Consider the following 25,968-nt stretch of genomic DNA (forward strand, 5'->3'; position numbering starts at 1 on the left):
TGGTCAGTCATGCATTTCTGTTTTGAAAAGCCATGCCAGTTAGAGACCAGTTTATATGCGTTGTTTTTTCTTTCCCTTCTTTTTTTGTTTTGGTTTCCTCCTCCCAAGCTGCAAGTCTTTAGTCAAAGTCTTGCTTTGACAGGTGAAGATCAACCGGAGCCGTCACTATTGGCAACCATGTGGGACTGAAGGGAAAAGGTCAGAACGGGGTCACCGGAGGCTCAGTCATTCTATACCTATTCAATAATATGCCCAACCCCCACCAGGTCAAAGGTCCCACACAACATACCTTACCCAAAGTTCTCCAATTAGCCCTGGATCACAGTCTGGAAATAAGATTCACAATGTGAGGGGGGATTAAAGAATTGCATGCTGGCTGTATAACTTTATTAGGCAGGTGACTGAAATGCATTTAAGGGCTTACAAATTTATTTGTGATAATCCAGAAGTTAGGGAAATAAGTACAAAATAGAATAAATTCCGACACAATTTTAATAATAGCAACAAGCTGAAAATTTGAAAGGATAAAATAACAAATTTGAGGTAATTTCAAAAAGAATTACAATGGAGCCCATTTCACCTGTCAAAGATGAAAAATTTCATTGGAAAAGTAAAGTATACTTAACAAGGCTGTACTAAACACTGGGCATTTAGCAGCAATTAACACTTAATGCCTAGCACATGGTTGAACATCGTTCTAGCCAACAACTTTCTTCAATCACTCACTTTCACAATGCATACTAGACTAGCACACTTAACCACACTATCAGTCTGTACTAGTAACTGCATTGTGGATTCTAGAAACCCTGGTGGACGCTGTTTTTGAATGGGTCTTGTGTAAAGAATCAAGTCCAACGATACAGGGTTTTCTTAAGACCAACTGCTTGACAAGCTGATTTTGAATTATGTAGTAATAGTAATTGTGCATCCCTAATGGAATACATAAGTTAGAACTTTAAGGCCCTGTTTACACCTGGTGTTTTAATCCGTCTCTTTTGTCCACTTTCAACCACTTCTGTCCGAATTTCTTCGAGGTAAAGGTCTATGTATGGGGAAGGTAAATGTATGGGCCTTTTCAGATCTTTCGATCTAATGGATGAAATAAAATAGCGCAATTTACATATGAACACGAAAGGAGATGATGGAAAAACATACAGAGAGCATCAGCTTTCGTTTCTTCTCTGATAGCCATAAGACCACGGCGAATGCGGCGAGTGAGTGTTAGAAATCAGGAATAGTGAGAGAACATTGTGCTTTGTGCGTTTTTTTTTTCTTCAAAACAAACTTGGGTCTTCAGCCGACAAAGTTTTAAATCCCGTCTGGCTAGCGCGCTTCCCATAATGTTTATGCATTAAGTCAGTAAGCAGAGAGTAGCCGGCCTTTTGAGGTTGTTCAAACACATTCGACCCCATTAGCGTTTACACTAGAAAGCAATCCGGACAATGCGTTTTCAACATTATGAGAATTTATTCTCATAATGCTTCAACTTTAATATCGTACTTTTGAGTTTACTCTCATCATATTATGACTTTAATCTTGTGATTCTATTTATTCTTGTAAAAAAGGTCTATTATGAGATTATTCCCTAAACATTAAAACTTTTTGCAAAATATTGGCACTAAAGCATGTCGTAAATAAGAGGTTGTGCTTGTTTCAAAAACTAGCATCTAGACATGACAGCAGACATTGTGCATTCCAGTCCACTTGTATTCGACTAGCGCAACAAACTTTCCATCAAGGCAGAACATGGGGAAGGTGTTAAAGGAAAATCCCACCATCTGTGCGTTCCTTACACCAAACTCTTCACCTCCCCCAGTCCAAGTGCTTTTCAAAAAGTCTCTAGGAATTCCACTTCAGGGACAGACACAGATAATTGGTCGCAGATTTTTATTGGAGGGACACAAAGGGACCTCCTATCCTCCCCAACGCAGCTGTCCCATTCACACCCTGCAACCGACCTCCAATGCATCTTCTCCCCCGCAGGGTCTACACAAACTAGGCCTCAAACACGGCCCCTTTCATTGGCACAATGAAGACCTCGGATGCATCCCCTTCTCCTGACCCGCAGACCCTTCCTCTACCACCCTGTGGATCTATCAACTTCAGAGGACTGCCCTGAGCTACTATTTGTCCACCCTTTGATATCGTGAGAGCCATCAATTAGAGATCCCAGGGTGCGCTTTGGAGATGCACCTGTTGGAAGGGTTGCAATTCGATCTGTGACCGTTGGTGACGAGGGTCGTGTAGACTTGATTATATTTGTGGTGGAAGCATGACTTCTTTGATGAAAAGAGACCTCCTACTATTTTTGTAACCTTTGGAATGTCGCGGTCCGTTTTTTGAAGGACTCTGATCCAGATACTTGACATCAATTTTTAGGTCATCTAGACCACACTGAGAGATGAGTCTCCATCTGTTGGACTGATTAGTTGATTGATAGGACAAAGACCTCCAAATCAAGAATTATATATATATTTGAATCAGTTGCATATTAAATAAACCCTAAGCTCCACAAACTTGGTTATTGCTGCTGACTCACATGGCTGGAGTTGAAAAGCATACATTTATGTAAAAAGTTTAGTAAAAATATTTTAGATACTATTCTAACATGAACAGTAATGAATTGTGACTGCAAAGCAGTTTTATCTGCTATACTTCTAAATCATTAAATTACGCAGTTGCATGATTAAAAACTCCCAGAATCAAGATAAACTCTTTACAGTCAAATGTATCAAGAGAATCTTAATTTAAAAGTGATTACAACAAGCGATCACATTAGTGTTTATGGTTGCGGTCACATTCACCGTTGCTCTGCGAAATCCAGTCATTTCAATAGGAGTCTGCGCAGTCAAGAATTCTACGTTGGGGTTAAGATTTCCCTTTGCAGATTTCGTATCAGGTTAAACGTTTTAATGGGAATTCGCTACGTTGAACAACAGAAAGCGGCTTGGTTTGAAAGTGACTTCTGTGTGAGCTGTGCTTCATGCAATCAACCTTTTTCTGCCGGTGAAATTGTGCTAATTTTGCAATTTTATTTTATCACTAGTGACACTAAGATAGCATGCACCTCTCAATATTTATATAAAAAAGCTTGTCAACAGTTGCTAAGGCAGGATTGGTCAGATTTTTAAGATGGGGCTTTGTGAATCGAATAACCAAGAACAGGATTTCAATTCTGCATGTTCTTCCCCCAGGCTTTAAAGTAAAAGCACAGTGGTTAACCAATGCAATTCCTGATTCAAAATCATCAGACTTAAGTATGATTTGGATCACTAGGAACTACAATCTAATCGGCAGAAGATTTAAATGGACCACAAAAGATTCTAGCACAGCTCATGCAGAGCAATTTGAAATTGTTAGATGCATTATTTGTTTCCAAATAAAACCAAAAGGTATTCATCTGTTCCTGCCATTGCCTGACATGCAAACTTTTTTTTTTTCTCAAAAATCATATTGTGAGGAAGTAGTGGGGGGCAATGGGGACACTCTGGAAACAGTTGAAAGGAGGGTAACACGTTTTCAGAAAGACTGTTTCCTGTGCTTTCTCCTGGCTCTACCTTAATGGATCACATGTGTTGAAATGATGTATTATACAGAGACGCAAAGTGTTGAAAAACTACACAGGAACTACAAAAGGCAGAAAAAGATCCCTCTTTGTGAAAGCCATGAAGACATTGAGTGGAATTTTAGGGGGAAAGGTAAGATGGAAAGTGATTGTTATACCAGTCACAGACAGTCTTGCAGTGCGCAGTGATGGTAGATCTCTTATGCAGCCTGACTAGGGCGTCTCAAGAGACTTTCGAGAGGCCAGAGGTCAACCACCCCTTTCCTGACGTGCCATATGTTAAAGGAATTTGCCAGTGCATTGTGGGAGTTAGACCCCCACAACTTTAAAATTACTAACACATACAGCCCCAATGCCTTTCCAGCCAATCTCTCTTTTCTGCCAAAAAAGAAAAGAAAGAAATAGTCGTCTTTATAGTCGTCCAGAGCTCAGCTGCTCCGAACAGCCTAATTATTACTGTGAATACTAATACCAGTACAAATATTAGTACTAATATTAATATAAAACCACTTCCAAAGAAATGTATAAATTATACATATATATGTATGTATGTATATATATATATATATATATATATATATATATATATATATATATATATATATATATATATATAATTGCTACACAAAATATTAATATATACAAATATTAATATGTATACCTTAATAAAATATTATTTATTCCTACATTAACATAATACATATTAATATTAATTATTAATATTGTATTTAATGTTGAAAATTATATTGAGATAATTTATAATATATTTACATATTTTTCTCAGTCCTAGTACGCATCCATGAATAAGAATTAAATGTTTACATAAGGAAGAGAAATACTGAAAGTAAATGAGAAAGAAGAAGAAATAAGTTAAAGAGTAGAAAAGTCTTCAGCCATAGTGGGTCTTTTGTTTCTGTTACTGTCCCCTCCCCCTTCCTGTTTTTCAGAATAACTCTCTGACAAGGCTAATTAACTGTTATTAGTAATAATACCCTCTCGTTATAGGTGGTGGCTGTCTGTTAAGCTAGTCAGACTGAGAGGCGGAGGCTGGGAAGCTAACAAAGACATGGTGGTTGTGCTGCTAATAAGATAAATTGTGGAGAAATTAAATGGTAATATGTTGTGACTCAAGCCAAGGCAAGTTTAGAAGTAAACTATAGTTTAACAATTTCCCCGCGAGAGTATACATACATATATATATATATTTTTTTATTTTATTTTTTTTATCTTTTAGCTTCATGCATTCTTTTTTATCAACACTAGAATATGGGTAATTTCATTTTAAAAAAGCAACATTTTGAACAAAAAGCTGAGAAAATCGCTTATGTCAACGACTGTGTCCGGATCGGATTCAGAGCGATGATCAAAACATAGACAAAGCTTACAGAGTCCTATACCTCGTCCTGGGTCGACATTTCATTCAGTAACGTTAGGAAGATTTATTTATTTATATGCTGTTTTATACATTATTTTACATGTGCATAAGCAATGCTTTTATCGTTTGTTTCTGCTTCTTTTTTGACTGTGTTAAACTCATCAGTTTAAATTATATTAAGCCTTAAAGTTCTGCATTGTTAAGGGCGTAGCCACTTGAGTAACAGGTGGATTGCCTGTCACGTCACCTCAACTAATCCCGCCTCTTTGCCCATTTCCGGTTATCCGGGAGATAATTGAGGTGACGCGCTGCCAAGATGGCGACGGCCGGCTCCGCCCACCTTGGGCTTAAAAAATGCTCTTCAGAAACCTACGGGTGACGTCACGGACACTACATCCATGTTTTTTTTACAGTCTATGGTTTTGAGCCAGAGATTCTGTACTCTTTCAGAAGATGCGTAATAGCGCCCCCTACCGCTTAAAAGTGAAAACATGGATTGCCGTTAATAGCGGGAAGCGTTGTGTCATAAATGATGGAAAATTCTGTCAATGGCGGGGAAAGCGTTAATTAGAGAACAACATAGCCGGCTCCCCTAAAAAAAAACGTCATTTTTACAAATCGCAATAAAATATGAGATGGTTTTGAAACAACGTAAACCGGCCAAGCTGATATATGTCTGTCAGCCAGCGTGTGGGAAACAAGCCAGAAGAAAAACAAACCTGTGGAGGCTGCAGAACAACCATTTCACATTAGGATTCAGGACAGCTATTGACACACAGCTCTAATTTACAATCGGTTTGCAGTTTCGAAAGTGACAACAGCCTCGAAAACAGCCCGAGATGGCTGAAGTGGTGAATAGGATCAGTGGGCAAAAACCCTGAGCCCCCTGAGGGGCAATTAGACGGGGCCTTGAAGCAACAGTGGGTGGCGAGAGTCTTACGCCACAGATGGCACCAGTCAGCTGCTCTTGGTCCGCATGGACACAGTGGTATGCTGCCTATGCAAACATGCAAACTCAAACAAATGAAGGTATGTTCTTCACATTTTGCCCAGCGCGTAACCCGCACATACGCACGGACGCATGGCCACACACAACTTATGAAGTCATGCTTGGCCAACGCCTACGGACACAAGTTCTCTTGTCTCTGAAACATAAAGCCTGCCTATGCATGTCCGGGAACAACAGTACGAGGACGGACAAAATGGAGTACCTCAGTCGGTCGAAGTACACTAAAAACATACCTAATGGCATAAACATGAACAACTGTGTGGAAAATGGGCGTAAGACTTATTCTCACGCTTACTCATGTCCCTGTACAACCTACTGCATTTACAGTGCAATAAATCCAGTGAAGGCACATATAATACAGAATATGTGGTGTAGCGCTGGGTATTTGCATTATCAGTCTTGAACAGAAACTACATTTAGTATGCATATTCAAACTGCATTTGTAGCACACTGTAACTACACTGAAAACAGATACCAAAGCTTAACTTTGACCTTCGAAGTGCTTTTCAAAAAGTGTATTTATTCAAATTACACATTTTTAAAAAATCGATAACATCATTTACTCGCCCTCAAGTTGTTCAAACCTGTATGAGTTTCTTTCTTCTGCTGAACACAAAAGAAGATATTTTGAAGAATGTCGGTACCAAAAAGTTGATGGATCTCACTGACTTCCATATGGAGAAAAAAATAATACTATAAAAGTCAGATGTTTTGCAATGACATTCTTCAAAATATCTTCTTCAGGTTTGGAACAACATGGGTGAGTAAATAAATGTCCATTTTTGGGTGAACTATCCCTTAAGAAGACTTGTAATTTAGTGTATAAGTGGTATGGACTACTTTTATGATACTTTTCTGATGTTTTTCTTTTTTAGAACAACTTCTGGTGCCCATTTCTGTTCATTGTTTGGAAAAGAGCAGCTCAGACATTGTGCTTAACATCTCCTTTAGTATTCCATAGAAGAAAGGAAGAATTGCATAAACGTTTGGAACAAGTAAATAATGACAGAATTTTCATTTAAGGTAAATTATTTCTTTAACAAATATTGTCCTCTTGTAGTGTCCTCAAAATGAGGCTCAGGTACATAGACAGAAAAGAACTCAACAACGTGAGCATTATTATAGACTACAGCTATATTTCTTGAAAATAATTTTGCCGAGTGATTATATAAGCAGTTGAATAGTGAGTGTGTGTGGCAAAAATCCTTTCAAGGCCAAAATTTTAAGGCTGGATTTACGATGTGCCACCAGAGGGATTAACCGGCTGTCGCTCATGTTTATTTATTCAAATGTTTGTTTTGGTTCAAGGCTTTTTTTGACGAATGTGCCGTGCGATGGATTTAAAGCGTGTGAAGACTGTACGGATTTCAACATCTCTGCTCCGCTGGGGCGCTGACTGAGGGAAACGCTGATGAACATTTTTGACTTTGTTTCAGATTACGCAGGCTCAATGATTCAATGCTTGTCTTGTCACCAAATGAGCAACTGGGCCATAGATTGGCTCTCTGGGGGGTGCCGGCGTGTTTCGAATTATTGCATGGGCGTGGGGAGGATTTTATATGTCTATCAGGTGGTATTGGGGGTGAACCCTTAAATCTGACAAATTGCTGAAAATTGCAGACATGCTCTCAATCCTGTTTGGACGCTCTTGGCACATCTGGTTGTGATCTTGGCACAAAGGCACCTCTGGAGAAGCCCCCTCCCCCCACCTTCCTCCACAGCTCATTGCCATACTTTTTCCCTACCCTTGAGAAGAAAGAAGATGCTCTCCACTCTCTCACACGTTTTGGGTTGGGGGTCGCGCTTCGTCGATGTGTTGTTCACAGATGTCTCACATTGAACATTCCTCTATGTTCTTCTCAGCTTTGTGAGCAGTGGGTTTTAATTGAGAACTTGGGAGATGAACGCAGCACCGTGACACCGCTGAACATTTCAAAGGATCTCCGAATCTGGCAGCTGTAAACAAAGCAGATAAAAAGATAAATGTTCTTGCATTGGGCCCATACACGAATGATTAGTTGCCTACTTCAAAAGCACCATGTTGGGGGGCTCAGAATGCGTTGCATGGCCCATTGGGTATTAGGCTTTCCTGAGTGTGCTAGATTACTTAATTTTCTGTGCTCCTACAGCTTGTATACTGCAGATTTTAAGAGTGAACTACCCTTATGCATAGATAATGACTTTTTAAGTGCAGTTGGAATTAAACAAAGAAGCTTAATAGCGGCTTCATAGGGTTTTCCTGAAGTTTCCATGGAGACAGTTTAAGTTTAATAGACTGTTCGTTCAAGTAATTGGAGAAACCAGCTAACCACAACAACTTATATGTTGGCATTTTTTTTAAACATGGTCTTTGACAAGATTCCAAACAAACAAATATACAAGATAAGTGGTAGCCTATATAATAGGAAAATGTATATTATAATAATATAATTAATTATATAAATAACTGTAATTAAAATATACATAAAATGTCAAAACAATTAATAAATAATAATTAATAAATAACAAATTAATTCATATGAATTAATTAAATACATTATATTAATTAATTTTTGTAATATAAAAATAATTAATTTATATAATTAATTGGAATAACACAGACAGTTTTCTTAAAAGGTCTTGTCTACTTCCAGCTTCACATTGTTTGGCTAAATCTTTCGAACAGAGCTGCTGAGTTCCTGAGCTCTCAAATTCCTTCTCTCTCAGTTTCCTGCCCTTAAACCAGCCGACCCCCTAACAGACCCCACCAACAACCCCCTCCCAACTGAGCCCATTTAAAAATGATGATGTCACCACTGCTCTGTTTTCCTTAATTTTTGCACTTCCATTGTTTTTAAATATTAACAGGTGCTGCACGGGCTGTTTTCCCAGCCGTCTCGGATACTGTCACATCTGCTTCAGTTTGTACTGTCCCTTTGTGTATTTGTTAACATACATGTGGTGTTTCTTCTACAGACAGTTAGAGACATAAGACTAATGCCTTTGGCCTTTGCTTTGTTGCTTGAGCATTTAGATAGATAGATAGATAGATAGATAGACAGACAGACAGACAGATAGATAGATAGATAGACATACAGACAGACAGACTGACAGATAGATAGATAGATAGATAGATAGATAGATAGATAGATAGATAGATAGATAGATAGATAGATAGATAGATAGATAGATAGATAGATAGATAGATAAATGATAGACAGACAGATAGACAGACAAATTATAGAAAGACAGAGAGATAGATAAATTATAGACAGACAGACAGATATAGATAGATAGATAGATAGATAGATAGATAGATAGATAGATAGATAGATAGATAGATAGATAGATAGATAGATAAATAAAGGTAGACAGACAGATAGACAAATGATAGACAGACAGACAGACAGACAGACAGATAGATAGATAGATAGACAAAGGTAGACAGACAGATAGATAGATGATAGACAGACAGACAGACAGACAGATAGATAGATAGATAGATAGATAGATAGATAGATAGATAGATAGATAGATAAAGGTAGATAGATAGATAGATAGATAGATAGATAGATAGATAGATAAAGGTAGATAGATAGATAGATAAAGGTAGATAGATAGATAGATAGATAGATAGATAGATAGATAGATAGATAGATAGATAGATAGATAGATAGATAGATAGATAGATAGATAGATAGATAGATAGATAGATAGATAGATAGACAAATTAGATAAAGGTAGATAGATAGATAGATAAAGGTAGGTAGATAGATAGATAGATAGATAGATAGATAGATAGATAGATAGATAGATAGATAGATAGATAGATAGATAGATAGATAGATAGACAGATAGATAGACAGACAAATTATAGAAAGACAGAGAGACAGATAAATGATAGAGAGACAGATAAATGATAGACAGACAGATAGATGATAGACAGATAGATGATAGACAGATAGATAGACAGACAGACAGATAGATAGATAGATAGATAGATAGATAGATAGATAGATAGATAGATAGATAGATAGATAGATAGATAGATAGATAGATAGATAGATAGATAGATAGATAGATAGATAGATTCCATCATATAATACTGTTTTAAAATGCAACTGATAAACTTTGAGGGGGATCATTCCTTCTGAATCATTCTGCTTTAATAAACTTTAAAGCGCAGAAAAAACATTATGGATAAAACTGCTGGACAGACCCCAGGGGGTTTTACAAGCCAGAAGAGACATATAAGGCATTAACTAGAACTGTTATGAACGCTGTGCTCTGCAGCTGTGCACTAGCGCTACACAAAGCAGAACGAACATGATACACATTTCCAGTCACATCGTGGGACGCATAGATGTAACAATAGAAATTCTGTTCTCCGAAAAAGCCGTGCCCACTCCCACCCCGTCCCTCAAGGTCCACCCTACACCTGCTGCATGCAGTGAGGGCGAGGAACAGCTGGGGGCACATGTGTGTGAACGCATAAGTTCGTGCTGATGTATGTGCATGTGTTACGCTTTACGTGTTTGTTTATCGCATAGACATGCCCGCGTGGAGACTGGCATGAAGCGCTTGCTGTCGCCACAGAGGCTTTGGTCGGATGGATTCTTCTCATACAGAGAGATACGGAAAAAATGTGAAGCGAGCGAGAGATTACGCGGCTCCCAGCGGCTTCTCCGTCCAACAGCATCTCAAATCCAACGGTGCCATGATGCTGCTGTTTAGGCCCCTTTCGTCTGTAGAAATGTTTGTCGTGTCTTAAAGCATTGTCGCTATAACATGCATCAAATTTGGTCACTGGATTCATCAATGGATAAGAATGCTTGTGTCTGTGTGAGCAGGAACATGTGCAAGAGACCGAGGATTACTTGTTGAAATAGCAATGGATCAACTCAAAGGCAACACCGGCTTGATTTGTAATCACTGCCATCTGAATGAATGGCCAGAGCAGCTGTCTGTTTGAACAGCTGCTTGTGCAAAAAAGATTTTATAGAAACAAAAAAGAATCTGGACAAAGTTAGCACGCTCAAAAACCTTGAGTGATGCAGTTTAGCTTTTATAGATAGATAGATAGAAAGATAGACAGATATAGAGACAGACAGACAAACAGACAATTATAAAAGAATAGATATACCATAAAGTAGATGCCACTTGAGTTTAATTGCTGCAACTAATGCAATGCCATTATTTTAAGGTGTGACTTAAGTGTCCAAAGACTTTTTGGAGTCCCTATACATTTGCTGTAAGACTACAATAACCATTGTAGAATATGGGACGCTGGCCAAAGACGACATATGTTGTCAAATCCTTTGAATGTGTATAAATGTGTATGTGTGTGTGCTAGTGTGTTCAGGATTTTTTTCGTCTTTTTTTCCTACCCGCCCTTACCCGATATGTAGGAATTAGCGAACATTGCTTAACTACAAACCAACCCTAATCAAAGTGCCGATTCTTTAAAAAGACAGCTGTTGTCATGTGCTTTAATTCACAGCTATCTCCCTTTGTCAAGCAAAGCTGGACACAGTTGTCTGGTCGAGGCAGCTAGGGAACAGGGGTTAACACACTTCTCTTGGTGAAATGGTGTTTTACACATCCATGCCACATGCCCATCAGTCACAAAAATCAGAGGTAAGTTCCATTTCATCTTTCTACCATTCGCTTTGGGACTAGCAATGCCATTACTCATGTCATTCGATACTTGGTGGCCCTTAAAGTGAACCCTTGGTTAACTACAGTAAAGCTGGTTTGCCTGGTGCTTGAGTTCAGAAAACAAATGCTTTGAATGCATAGTTTAGTCGATTTTGATTTTTTTGTAGAGTAGTATGAAAGATGTCAGTGTCAGGCATAGGAAAATCTCTGTCATCTGCTTTTTAGAGCTTAGACAATAAACTTATACTAGAAGTTAAGTCACCTACAACTGACTCTTTTGTCTTATTATTACATCTTTTTTTTTTTTTAGAAATGGTATAGTTGTTTTCTGTGATTTGATAATCATTAAGGATAACCTTAATGATTTGTGATGAGTAATGTGAAATTATTGGTGGATTGTCGTCTTTACACACTGTAAAAAAAATGGTGCGATTATTTATCACAACTTAAAATTAAACATTGTTTCAACTTTAAAAAGTATGTGTTCATGCTTGACTTAAAATATTAAGTTTAGTTAACTTTAGTTAAGTTGGATATTTAAGTTATCTCAACAAATTTTAAGTTGTTATAAATCGCAGCCACATTTTTACAGTGCAAGGAATAGTATAATACATTTTTTAATTATTATTAAATTATTAAAAATGTATACAATACAAATATCTCTATCTATTATTTAATATTTTAATATATTATTTTAAATAAATTTTATTTTATTTTAAATAACATAAATGTTGAATTTTAAATTTACTTTAAATAATTGTCAATATTTTTTACTCACCCTCATGTTGTTCCAAATCTGTGGAACATGAACATTTTATTTAAAACTTGAGAACATCATGGTCGCTCTTTTCAGTATAATGAAACTGAATGAGGACTAGTGCTGTCAAGCTTCAAAATGCCCCCAAAAATCACTACAAACATATCATTAAAGGTAATCCATATGATGTGTGTGCACTAGGCTATATTAAAGGTTTTCTGAAGTCATGCAATAGCTTTATGTGTAGAAGCATTGTCTGTTTGTTCTTTTGAGTCAGATCTTTTCAACAAATCAGTTTACAAAACATGATTTGTTCACAAATGGGACTAATTATTTTCTTGAATTCACCTAACTGACTCAATTATTAGGTTAATAGTCCAATGGAGGAGACGATTATCCGTGAGTAACTACTTAAATTTTAGCTTGTTTCTTGTGCAAATCTACTATATGACAATAGACGATTTGGAATATAGAGCTCAAGTTGTAGCGTGTACCACTTTTTGAAACTTGAAAATGAGTCATACAGATCTCGAATAATGAGCTCTTCATTAAAGAGCAGTTTGTCCTTTCTTAAACTTGGTGACTGGAGAAGTGACTGAAAGAGTTTGGTAGAGGTAAACTTCAGTACTTTAGGCAACTGAAAAATCATCAGCAGAGGCCAAAATTCTCAAAAGATGAATACCGCTCTATCGAATGTATTGTGTTCCCATGGCTTGAGCTCGGGGCTGGACTTGAAGGTCTGGGAGTGGGAGTCGCGTTTGATTCCACAGATTTATTTGGTCATAGAATGCTCCCACAGCTGAGAGGTTTGAAACGAGAGCCTGAGCAGGTGCTGTTGTGGGAGGGAGAGAGAGAGCGAGAGAACTTCAAGAGTTTTCATTGCTTCCCTCTTGCATTCTTCCCTTCTCGCATCAGTTATTGTGCCATGTACTTCAGCGAAAATGTTTGAAAAGACAATGCACCTCTTAAGAGTCATTTTCTGCATCAAATAGATTAACAAAAAGTAGTGCATGTGAACATACGCTGTAAAAAAAAAAGTTGCTGCCCTAAATTTTTTAAGTACAATCAACTTGGATGTTTAAGTCATTTCAACTTAAATTACATTTAAATTGTCGTAAATAAACTTGTAAAAAAGTTTAAAATTGCTTAACTTACTTTGATGAGTTAAAGCAATGTAAAAATATATGTTGTCACAACTTAATCATATCAAGTTTAATTCAAAGTTGATTGAACAAATGTAGAAAACTTTTAAGGATTTAAAAGTTTAAGTTTAAGTTTTAGTCATTTAGTTTAAGAAAATCGATGTAGTCAGCTTTTAGACCATATGGAATAAGGAACTCACCCCAAAATGTTGTTCCAAACCAGTATGTCCTTCTTTCTTCTGTGGTACACAAAAAAAATATACTTTGAAAACCGTCTCAGTGTTGTCGGTGTTGTTTTGGACTCCACTGATTCCACTCTATGGATAAAAAGAGTTCTTCTTTAAATAAAGAGACCTTACAATCTATACCATCAACAATTCTCTACATAGGACACATATCAGACCACACCTAAGTTGCTTAAACTTATAACCAAAACTTGTTTGAGTTAGATAAAACATCTTGAATGGAGTTACCTTGACATGTTTTATGTTGTATGTATGTGGCTGTTAATCGGAAACCTAAAGTTCAACAACAAAGTCTTTTGGATTCACCTATTGTCAGGTATGGATGGGAGCAGCTCAGCGTTGATCCCACAGATTGCCTTTGCTTAAGCTTAGCCTTTTTTAGAGACGAGATCTAAAGCTTCTCCTCATTCTGCCTTTGTTTACTTCCTCTATCTTTCTTCACCAAACTGAGAAGACCTTATGACCCTGACTCTAAGGTTACTTGTGTGTTTATCTTTTTAAAAAGAACTGAGCTTGACACTATGTCAACAGCATCTCTTGAGCAGAAGGAAACAGCTTTAAGGGGGAGTGAGAAAAAAAAAAGGATTTGGTGTTTAAGCAGACAGTGTAGCACCACAAATTTGGTGTAAATGCTTACAATTTTCAGTCTGCCAAGTCTATTAAACCCAACAATGTCAGTGCACGGAAACTCTTTTCAAATGCAACTACTTTTCCAATGCAATTAAATGTACATCAAGTGCAATCATTACAAATTAATACACAACAACTCTCAGGTATAGGGCCCACATAGAACTTATCTTTCCGTACCCCCTAGGGCTCAGTTGGGCATCAATCAAGCCAGTTAAGTGGGATCCTTGAGCAGAGATGGTATCAGTGGCAGCCTCTTACAGGCACACACTTCTGTCCCTGTTATCTATGGTAATTGCTCTGAGACTCTGTCACCAGTGAAGCAAATCTCTCCTCTGTGACTCAAATGCACTACTGAGAAAAGTTTAATTTTAGCCTAACAGTGTGGGTAAACACATTTTTAGTCCTCATTTCTCACAGTTGCACAGTTGAAGGACACTAGACTCCACTTTCAACTGGTGGCTCACATACATGTTTTGGACAGCTGCGGAAAAATGTAAAATGCAACAAACTGTATATTTTTAAGAGGCTTCAAAAGCTGTGTCCAATCAAACCCTTTGATATTTTGGCTAGTATATAATATAATCTAGTCTTAGTTAATGAAAACAACTCTGGTTGAGAACCACTGGGCAGGACCTGTCAGTGGCCCAATATTCCAGTGCCCTCCATACCAAAATGTGATGGGCCTAATAAGAAAAACAAGCAGCGCGGTGTGGAGCTGCTCCCACAGAGTGAGCACCTTAATGAGGACCATATGGAGCTGCCCAGACATACAGTCAGTGGAAACCCAATGCCTCTTCCTCGTTTTCTTCCCTCTCCTACTCTCCTTCTGTCACTTCCCTGCTCCTCTGTCTCTCACTCTTACGTCCACCTTCGAATTTATAGATGAATAAAACTTCAGGCAATTGTTTTCTTAAAGCTGACGCGTGCAATTTTTTCGCTGTTAAAAAACGTTCGCCAGCTTAATATGCAGAGACACCTCTAAGTTTGTAAGTCCCTTGAAGAGTGTAAACACCGGCTCTGTGGCGTAATGAAAACATTGCTATGTTTGTTTTAACATCCCGAATATCCCAACCAGCTCCAACCAATGGTGTGAGTTTGGGCTGTTTTTTTTTCAGCCAATGACAGATGAGGGGAGTCTTTGGGAAACCTGTTTGAAAAGAATCAGTATTCAATTCCATTTGTTTTTTTGGCCTCTTACTTGGTCTAATGGTTTGTCTCGTTTTATTTCACTTCTTTTTCTTAAACTTACGCTGAGTAGGAGTTCTGGGCTTTTAGCAAATGACCTTCTTCTCCTCTCTTCCCAATACTTCATCTCACTCTCTGTCAAAAAATGTAGTCTCTTTATTTCTCTGGTTTCTCAAATGGAGACTCTCCGTCCCCTCTCACTGGCCTGGCATTCAGTCCTGCCATGAAGCGGATGGCTAATTTTACCAGACTGACCTCATTCCACTATTGTATAAGAACAAGTGAGTCAGTGTCAGGAGAAATGTACTGGCTTATCCCTTCTTTTCCGTTCCTTTCTTTTCTCTTTCTCATTTTTCTTTCTTACCTGATTCATCTCTGTAATTGACTCGCTCCCTTCTTGTTTCAACCAGAGGAATATGTATATTCGCTGGGTCATGCAATGTAATATGCTCACAAATGTGGGGGAAAGAAAGAACCCTTTCTCCGCCCATCAGCCTTGTCAAGTCGTCTACTGGGTTGAGGTGCTTGTAAGGGGCTCACTGATCCATCCACCTGAGTGAATGAGGTATTTGCTTCAGTGGTCAGATTCTGAATGATGCCTCTGTAGTATCAATACCACTATAGGCCTGAGACAGGAATGACTTCAAAAGTAGTATTTAGTAATTACTATTACCATTTAGTAATTACTAGTTCCATTGCCTATGCACATATTGCTGTAAGGGAGAATGAAATGCAGTTAAGTCAGACTTCAAGTGATAAAACCAACCTGTGAAGATACAATGATTTAATAACAATATAATCTCAATGTATTTGGAAGTATATATGTATACTAGAGCTGTACGATTATTCGTTAAAAGATCGCAATCTTATTCCTAAATGAAAATGATTTGGCTATTTCTATTAAGACTTTGAAGTGATCACAGCGAACTTTCAAATATGTGTCGGCGCTGCTGCTTCTGCTGATCCAGAGAGAGCAGTTGTCATGTACAGGAATGCAACAGCTTCACAAACAGTCTTTTCAACCACACAGTATCATTACTTCTGTGTTACAAACATTCAAAATGAATCATGCATTCAAGAGATTTGTTCAAAAATGCTGATTCATCCAGTGACGAAACGGTGATGTCTTTACGAGTGAGTGATAATTTGATAAAATGATAATTTTAAAACAAAAGAAATTGAGATTCTCAATTTATCCAGAATCATGCAGCTCTAATATATACACACATATAAAAAATGAGCTATAATATCAAAATTAATGTATACATTTTGTGTTTGCTTCAAGGGTACAGTTTCAATGGATCCTCAAAACCATTTAAAACGGTAAGCAATGTATTGTTTTGTTTCCTAACAACGTAACCTCATATCTCAAAGCACTAACCGCAAACATGATCAAACCGTAAACCAGCTCAAAGTAGTTCAACAAACCATGATATTACACTGGAGAATGTAGGATTAGCGTGAAGCCCATCATGAAACTGAACCCTCAGGCCAGGCTAAGCTATTTTCATTTCTTCAATCTTTCACTGCTTATTACATAGATCAGAATAAGCTTTGTAGACTTTCAGCTGTCCAAAGACATGCTCTTGTGGTTTATTCCCATGCCTGTTTTGGTATATTTAATTCTTTATCAGTTCGTGTATCTGCGAAAAAGCCATTTTCTACAAATAAAAATGAAGTATTAGTCTGAATTTACTCTGATTTGACTAAAAAACGTTCATACCAGGCATGGCAACATTTAACAAATGACTGTAATACACTGTATTAAAAAACGAGACATGTACTGTTGTACAACCTTAAAAGCACATGGTCTCTTATAGACAAAATCGTTGATTCTTTGATGTGCATATTTTGCACTGCATAACTCCTATAAAGACGTGACTGAGCACTTGTCAGCATTCATGGAGAGGGCTGGCGACTAGAAGCTCCTCCCATGCGATGCTTTTCAGCACTTTTCCTTTGAATGACAGTGGCTGGGGAAGGGAATGAAAAAGTTGTGTGATTTTTCGCAGCCTCAACGCCGATGAGCAGCAGTTGGAGAACTGCAATCAAACTGAATGGATTGGCATGGGGAGAAGCGGCACTCTCAACCTGGCTAAGCGGCAGCTTTGGGACTGGATTTGTCTTTTGGTGGTTTCTATGTGCCTGTTACTCCGACCAGGTAAATCGTTTGTTTTTTTTTTCGGTTTTTTTCCGCTCTTATTTTGCATGCACACATCACGGAGCGAGCGATGCTGGGAAAAAAAACAACAACTGTCGTTTGGAGGGAAGTTGTTTAATCAAAACCACTAAAATGTATTTTGAAACTTTAAATGCACTACTTGATGCAATCGCTCATATTAATTAACTATTTAATACGCATTTAGGTCTTCTCTAGGCCAAAGTTGTGCTGCTAACTCGCTAGCAAATCAGCGCCGTGTTTGTGAAAATATGTTAACCCAGTAAACGTTATATTCTTTTAAATATTGGCAGTGAGAACCAAATGCTTGCCTTCTGAAAAGATGTCCGACGTGAATCTTCACAATTTACTGGTATTTACGCGCATTGCAAAATTTAGTTAGATATTAGTTTGGCAAAACTTTGGCTAACCTGGCTAGCTTCTCGCCGTGTCGTTTTTTTAAAGCTGTTTACTTCGAAAGCCCGTGACTGTTGACGATGAAAGTGAGATTTAAAGAGTAAGGAATAAGCTATTTGTGATCTTGATTAGCAAATATGGGTTATTTACGCTTTACGTTACTAGCGCGTTTTAACCGCCTACGCCTCTCTAAAAAGCACGCGCAGGATGTTTTTGTGTGTGTGTGTGTGTGTGTGTGTTTAGCTCGACAGTTTGTATCGTCCGCGAGTGAATAAATTTTTTATCTACAGATTATTATTTTGTTATTGTTAAGTAAATAGTCATTAGACTACAATAATAAAACATGCATAATGAATGCTTTAATGTATTTAATCATTAATATTTAATAGTAGTCATAAATGTAACGTATATGTAAATGTATAAAAACTTAGACTGAAATACAACTTTGTATAAATATAAAACACCTCATGATTTAAAAGGTTTAGGTATTGTATACAAGTCTGTATGATGGCCAACGAATTCATAAAATATGCATACAATCTGAGGAAAGTTATATCAAACTATTAATGTTTTTGTCAGCTAATGCTGAAGACATCCTGACAGACCACTATTTTACCATGTTTTACCATGAGCAATGCACTTACACTTAGTCTAGCTGACTATCAGGAAAATGTACATGGACAACACAGACTAATGCTCTGTCTCACAATTTTGCATATCTTATCACATAGCCTACATTTTGCATTAATTTCCACAGAGTTATAGTTGTGTGGAGGATGATTAATGTAGAAAATAAACAGTATTTGGTATTAAAATGAACATTGTATTTACCTGTGAACACTACTTCTGTGTTATTGTGTAATATTTTCAGTCATTACTCGCACAATACTCTAAAGTTATGGAAATTCATTGGTCAAAAGTGTGGAAACCCTGTAGAATACAATTACTGTGTCTTAGTAATGGGAGTTATTAATATTTTTACTTATGCTACTGAAATTCCATCTCATTTGTTATTGTTGGGCCTCTATTCAAAGCATTTAAAAGTCATCATATGAAATGAAGCAGTTTCACACCTTTGTTAGACCATAACCATAAAGCATTCCATACAAGGAATGTTTCCTTGGTTTGGAATAGCAATCGGCAGCTTGTAGTTCATTGGTTGCCTCGCGTGCAAGTGTCAGAATGACAAAATACAGCTGTTAAAGAGGTTTAGTGTATAGATCGCCAAGCCTAAGAACTTTAATTATGTATATCTCCATCACCAACCAACCATCAAATAATGCTTCTCTCAGTTTTAAATGTGTCTCATTAATACCTAATTCCTCTTGATTCTCAACAGTGTTCTGCCAAACATGTCGAATTCAGCGCTGTAATGCAGAGTACGTGGCCTCATTCTCACCCTCCGGTGGCTTGCAAGAGGAGGTGCTTCCAGATGTGGACTACTGCATCGCTCTGAGGGCCTACTCGTTGTGTACGCGTCGCACGGCTCGTGGTTGTAGGGGGGACTTGGTGTACCACTCCGCTGTATTCCGTATTAAAGAGCTCTTTGCACAGCACAACTGCTCAAGCGACGGCCCAACGTCGTCGGCTAAAGCACCCAGCACTTCCAAGCCGCCAGTGGTGGACATCTGCAACTATGAAAGCAGGGTGCTCGCCTCGGGACCGGCGGCCCAACAGAAAAAGTACGGACATTGTGGATTATTCGGCGATCCTCACTTGCGGACTTTTCGAGATGAGTTCCAGACATGTAGGGTCGAGGGAGCCTGGCCGCTCATCCACAACCGGTACCTTTCAGTTCAAGTCACAAACGTACCGGTGGTTGAAGGCTCCAGTGCTACAGCAACCAACAAGGTTAGTTGTATAAACAGCCTTCCTGTTCAGAAGCGGAGTCTGATACTCATTGTTTTATGAGATTGGGTTAAAGTTCTGAAACCTTGCCATCAGTGCAAGTGGAAAAAATGTGAAAAGCAAAAGAAAATGGTCATTACCCCCCACACCCCCCCCCCCCACACTCCCCTCATGTTGTTGTATACCTCTTCTGCAGAACAGAAGAATTTTTCATCTTTGTGTCCATACAATGAAAGTCAATGGGGTCCAAAACCTACATTTGGACACCATTGACTTTCACTGTAAAGACAAAAACAGACTTTTTTTCCAAAATATCTTCTTCCACAGATGAAAAGTCGTGTAGCTTTGTAAATCACAAGGAAACCGAACTTTTCCTTTAATACTATATAAATGTGTACGCCAAATTATATTAGTTTATATTATAGAATTACAGATATAGATGACCAATTAAATGTAACTGAAACTTGAGGGGAAAATGTTATTGCACGGTCCAAAGAAATAGTTCAAACCAAAAGCTTGAGAGAGACAGTCAGCCCAAAATATGATGTCATTAGGGGGATATTTTTCTCTCTCTTCTATTAAGGGACGTGGAGTTAGATTTGAGCCGTGGCGACCAAAAGACTATAATAGAATCCCCCAGCTGTTTCACAAAGAGTGGGGGGAGCCACAAAAAGAATAAATTATTCAGCCTCCAGTTACGGTCAGTTAGTTCCTGGAAGGTTAAAACAGACATGAAGTATTACGGTAATATGGGAATGACAATGTCTGTGTATTTTATTAAGTAATATAATACCAGGGCACATAAAACTTGTCACTTTTTTAAAATCAGTGGCCCCTGAAAGATTTGAGAAGTGTTTATGAGAATAATTGTTTAAGGATTTCTCATTTGGCCCAAGAAGAGCTCATAGGCCTCTAAATCGACACAACTCATTTTTATTCATTGAGGTTCCATAAGTGCTATTTCTTCAGCCTTAAATGTAGTGGACATACTTGGACTAATCATGACTAAATCTTTTTTTGACAGTTGATGGTTTACAGCTCCATGACCTGAACAGAGTTTTCTAAAATTGTGCAGTTGGATATTCCATTGATTAATCAATGACTTTTTACATTAGAGACTGGCAGATGACCCCGAATTGTCAGTCTGGGGTTTTCTCTGTTCTTCTACTGCCATCATGTGGCGACAACTGTTTTTCTTCTTTCTTCTTCTTCACTCTTGCAAGCTCTCTTCCAGCGTTATTCTACTATTATTTATATACTGCTATAGTTTATGTTCATATTTTGAATTTGCTGCTATTTTGTATATTCATTTTTATGTTAAAGTTTTAGTAATTTTGTTATGTGCTTTTGTCATTTTATGTGTCTGTTTTGTTTAAAATATTACTATTGTTTTTAGGTTTAAATTCAATTAATTCAGCTTTAATTCAGAATGTTTTTGGTAATTTTCTCTTCCACATTACATCATTTTCCTCATCAAATTTAGTTTAGATTTTTGGCCTTTTCACCATTTTATAAATGGAGACTGAAAATAAGAAATAATTTGTCTGTTCACGCTGCACAATGTGAGATGATCACAGCCAATCAGAACAGTTTTGATATTTAATACATTGGTATCATATAATTTAAAGGAACTGTATGTAAGAAATGTATTTCAATGAATCATAAAATGGCCCTGATATGTCACTAGACATTAAGAAATCATGTTCATTTCAAATACTTATATCACTGACAACAGTAGTCCGGCCAGGATATTGTCATTTAAAAGTGAAGTTGCAGCCCTCAACTGATGTTGATGTTGTCATGTTGTGTTTTGGCCTGATGCTCCACCCTCCACCTATCTACCAATCACGAAGTCAGTAGTGTTTCGGCATCCGGGTTGCCAGATCTGCTCTAGTTACCACAGCTGCAGCTACAAACGTGTCGGATAAAAAATGCCAGCCTATCTGGCAACCTCGAGTCGGGGGGGGAGGGGGAGGGGATACACCGCTCTACAGTAATTTGAAAGTGATTGCAGTACCAGTTTTGGCCACAATCTTACATACGGTTCCTTTAATAAAGGGATGCAGGATCTTGGACCAATGAGGTCGCTGTTGGTTTGGATGCTTCGTTTGATTTATTTGACCATATTTGGCTCAGTGTTGTTATATTTAAGTAAAGCTAAAACTATTAAAATGTTTATGTTAATTGATATAAAGCTGAAATAAAACAGGTTTAAGTCAAAGTACTAAAACTAAAATTGAAATATAAAATAAAGCTAAATAGAAATATTTTCAATTAAAAACTAATACAATTTCTTTTTTTTAATACATAAAAACACAAAAGATACAAAATAAAAAAATACATGAAATTACACAAATAAAAGCTAATTCAGAAAATGAATCAACACTATAACAGTATAAATAATTTCAAAACACCACTGATCAGGGGTGTTTTTCTCAAAATCATTGTAAGATAAGTTGGTTTTATGGTTCTAATGGTTCAAAGATCTACTTCGGCTTAATGTGCTTTTGAGAAACACAGCCCTGGTTGACTTAAGACTTGTGGCAACATATAGTTTTTAGAGCAAAAATCAGGCTGTACAAAAACACAATGTTGAAACAATCCTCAAGCCAATTGAAAGCAATTTCATGTATTGATTTTCGGCGTGTGCTATAACTCACCGTTTCCCGTTTAATCTTCCCTGCAGATAACCGTCATCTTCAAGTCCTATCACGACTGCACCGAGCAGAAGGTGTACCAGGCCACCACCGAGGACCTGCCGTCGGCGTTCCAGGACGGCACGCGGAGCGGTGGGAAAGGAGACGGCTTGTGGATCGTGGAGGGTAGCGGAGGTCTAGGCGTACGGCAGGTGAAGATCCACGCTCGCTACCTGGGCACGTCCATCATCGTAAGGCAGGTGGGCCGCTACCTGACGTTCGCCATCCGCATGCCTGAGGACCTGGCGGAGGAGAACGGCGGCCTTCAGCTGTGTCTGCACGGGTGCCCCCGCAGCGAGGTCATCAAAGCCCACGTGCTCAACCGGCAGCAGAGCCTGCGTCCGCCACGACTCACGGGCGGCTGGTACGGGGAGGACGACGGCGGCGAGCTTCAGCCGGGACTCTCGGCGCACGTGGACATGTTAGAACGCGCGACCACAAAGTGTCGAGAGATGCTGCAGGTGGAGGATGTTTATTTCCAGTCGTGCGTGTTCGATCTTCTCACGACAGGCGACCCGGAGTTCTCCATGGCAGCGTATGGCGCCCTGGAGGACCTCAAGGCACTTCCGCCCAGCACTCTGAAACAAAGTTTGCCTAGGACTCCACACATTTATAGTAGAGGAACGATAGTTACACCTTCAGTTTTCACAGCGCTGGTTCTTCTGCTGCTGTTGAACTGAAGGAGCTGGTCTAGACACCAGCTTGAAGATGGATACCCACCAGCCAGACTGTTCCGTCAACCGTGAAACCCTCCTGGAAAAACAATCAAGCTGACTTCAAACTGTCTGCAGAGTTAAGAGACTGATCCGAACGGACTCATTTCCATTTAAACATGCAGTGTTTTATTCCTTCAGAACGGATGATGGCCACAGGCTTTCTGAATGTGAAATTGACAAAGGCGCTCAAATCTGGAAACAATGAAGGCAGCTAATATGCATTTCTTTTAAGTTATCACAGATTAAAGAGTGGAAACTGTTGATGTGACGATAATGGATGAAATTATCGTAAAAGACACGTAGTATGTCCTATAATGCACATCTTCCAGAATCACGAGTTTAGGTGCACTTCAAACTTTCTACTCGGACATAGGGAAATATATGTTATTTACACGGGATCCAACAACTACATGAAATGCTACCTATATCCATATATTTTTGGTTCTGGGTCCACACATCCACACATTAAGCTACAGTCACGGTAGAAAAGACCTCTTCAAGCTGCTCTGCTTATTAAGGAGAAAACAAAACAAATTCTTTATATAATAATATATTGAAAGAGTGTATATATGTGTTTTATATGTGTACATTCACCTGTGTATAGTTGTTTTAAATGTGATGTTTTGAAGCAGTTTCATCTAGTTAGATATTTTAGTTTGTATAAAACATAACTAATATGTGCTATATTGTGTAATCTGTTGCTTTCCATATTAAAAAACAAAAGTTGTGACTACCTCATGGTCTTTTTCCTCCCCCTGAATATGACGCTTTCCAAACCATAGAGGGTGCTATATAGTTTAAAGTTTGTGTAACTTGTGTTTTTTGTCCTTAAAAAACACTGTCTCTACACCAGTGTTAAAGTGTCTTACTGGCAACCATTAGAACTTGAGGTAATGTCATCAGAACACTTTTTAGCGCTATTTATGTAAACGATAATGTGCAGTCAGCCATTTGTTAGCAAAAATACTTACCAAATAAATAACATGAAAAAAGAATTCAAGTCGAAATTACTCTGTTATAGGAGAAGAAAAATGCAGCAGAGTAGTTTGAGAGACCAAAAATTAGCAGAGAAAAATCATAGAAAAAAGGTTGATTGTGATGATGAACCATAGACTGTAATGATGAACCATAGACTGTAATGAACACGTCGACTGACCAATCAGAATCAAGTATTCCAGATCGACGCGACCCTTTTCACAGACTGTGATGACGCGTTTTAACGGTCATCAGCATTTTAAATCCAGCAAAGTTTTTGATATTTTCATTTTATTAAAAAAGTACATTCATAACACTATAATAGGTATAATATTACCTTTGCATCAAAAAAAAAAGAAAACAGTTAATGCTGCTGTAAGGGTGTTTCTAATACAGCGGCTGTGGGAGTGACGGTAAAGTTGACATCTTTCTCTCTTCTTACTGCCCTTATCAATCTCTCTCTATAAATTTTTTTTTAACTCTTTTTGACAGTTGTAAAAACACTATTGTGGAGTTTTACTTATGCTATTCAAGCAAATGGGAACACACACTCACACAAAAATACATTCACCGCTATAGAAGTTTACCCAACTATGATGACTTCCGCTTCAGAGAAACCTGGAAATGTGAAAATGGTCATATAAACAAATCAACATTGCAACCATAGATATGAACTCGTAGATTCCTCATTCAACCGCTCCAGACACGTAGGCGGACCCGCCATCTTGCAATGGTCAGCGTGTCGTCACTCACAGTAAGAATCAATGATGCTCCAACATTGCAGCTTCTGGTTGTGAAACCGTCGAGATTTAAATTTTCCGAAGAAATAGGATAACCTTTAACAGGTGAGAATGTGTTGGTTTTGTTTTTATATGTTTTAACTCAATATTACATGTTTTTACTATGTTACTTTGCTGGAGTCTATTTCATAGACATTCATACATGCTTCTAACTAGTCTTGCTCTCGAATGTTCACGGACTGGCTTTGACCGTTCCAATATGGTGGACAGCTTAGCGGCCCACCAGCAGGTATTTTGACCCTATTATTTTAATGTATTGCCGTAATAAAAAACACATTGGTTTGTAGCGCAAATAGTTTTACCATTAACAGCACTTTGTTATTCTTCTCGATATTTCCGTATAGCTTACTTCCGCGTTGAAAAATAAGGTGGAGAAGTTTACCCAACTATGATGACTTCCGCTTCAGAGAAATCCGGAAATGTGAAGTGTCATATAAACAAATAAATCAAGGCATTGCAACAGCTGCCAACCAATCAGAATCAAGATTTCTGTCAACATCATATATCACTTTTTTTTAGGGCATTTTCAGTTAGTGGACAGATTTTTTTGGACTTGATTTATCGACGACACAAACAGAACCACACAAATAGGATTGACCGGTTAGCCATGAACACCGTTGACGTTTGCCCTTCACTTTTTCAGCAATGCTGTTTGTTTGTGCGTCCATTGCTTATGTTCCTGCTAAGTTAAGGACCCTTCAGGCCTCTGGAACTGACGGGGGTCGTGTGACGGAGATTAAAATGTCGTCAGTTTAACCACATTCATCATGCTAAACTAAGCGTTTTCCAACACTGCCCTTCTCTTGTACTTCA

General features: G+C 38.1%; 1 protein-coding gene and 1 long non-coding RNA gene across 2 annotated transcripts; one reads left to right on the forward strand and one right to left on the reverse strand.

Moving 5' to 3' along the window:
• On the reverse strand, nucleotides 1-16,657 carry LOC309475578. The gene is made up of 6 exons (XR_014197737.1): nucleotides 14,037-16,657; nucleotides 13,686-13,802; nucleotides 13,026-13,175; nucleotides 7,695-7,905; nucleotides 290-326; nucleotides 1-185 (listed from the first exon to the last, which is right to left on the reverse strand). It is a non-coding gene; the product is annotated as an uncharacterized lncRNA (long non-coding RNA).
• rgmd (RGM domain family, member D) lies at nucleotides 11,500-24,113 on the forward strand. The gene is made up of 5 exons (XM_082138395.1): nucleotides 11,500-11,565; nucleotides 16,831-16,868; nucleotides 17,558-17,706; nucleotides 19,460-19,971; nucleotides 22,655-24,113. The coding sequence occupies exons 1-5, from the start codon at nucleotides 11,515-11,517 to the stop codon at nucleotides 23,342-23,344; spliced, it is 1,440 nt and encodes a 479-aa protein (XP_081994521.1). The 5' UTR covers nucleotides 11,500-11,514; the 3' UTR covers nucleotides 23,345-24,113.
• Nucleotides 24,114-25,968: the final 1,855 nt, after the last annotated feature.

Source organism: Leuciscus leuciscus (assembly GCF_965113295.1).
Source record: "Leuciscus leuciscus genome assembly, chromosome: 15".
NCBI lineage: Eukaryota > Metazoa > Chordata > Actinopteri > Cypriniformes > Leuciscidae > Leuciscus > Leuciscus leuciscus.

Coding starts and splice junctions, on each gene's coding strand:
- rgmd (XM_082138395.1), top strand. CDS start 11,515: ATGGTGTTTTACACATCCATGCCACATGCCCATCAGTCACAAAAATCA. Junction 17,707..19,459: donor GTGCCTGTTACTCCGACCAG/GTAAATCGTTTG, acceptor GATTCTCAACAG/TGTTCTGCCAAACATGTCGA. Junction 19,972..22,654: donor GTGCTACAGCAACCAACAAG/GTTAGTTGTATA, acceptor TCTTCCCTGCAG/ATAACCGTCATCTTCAAGTC.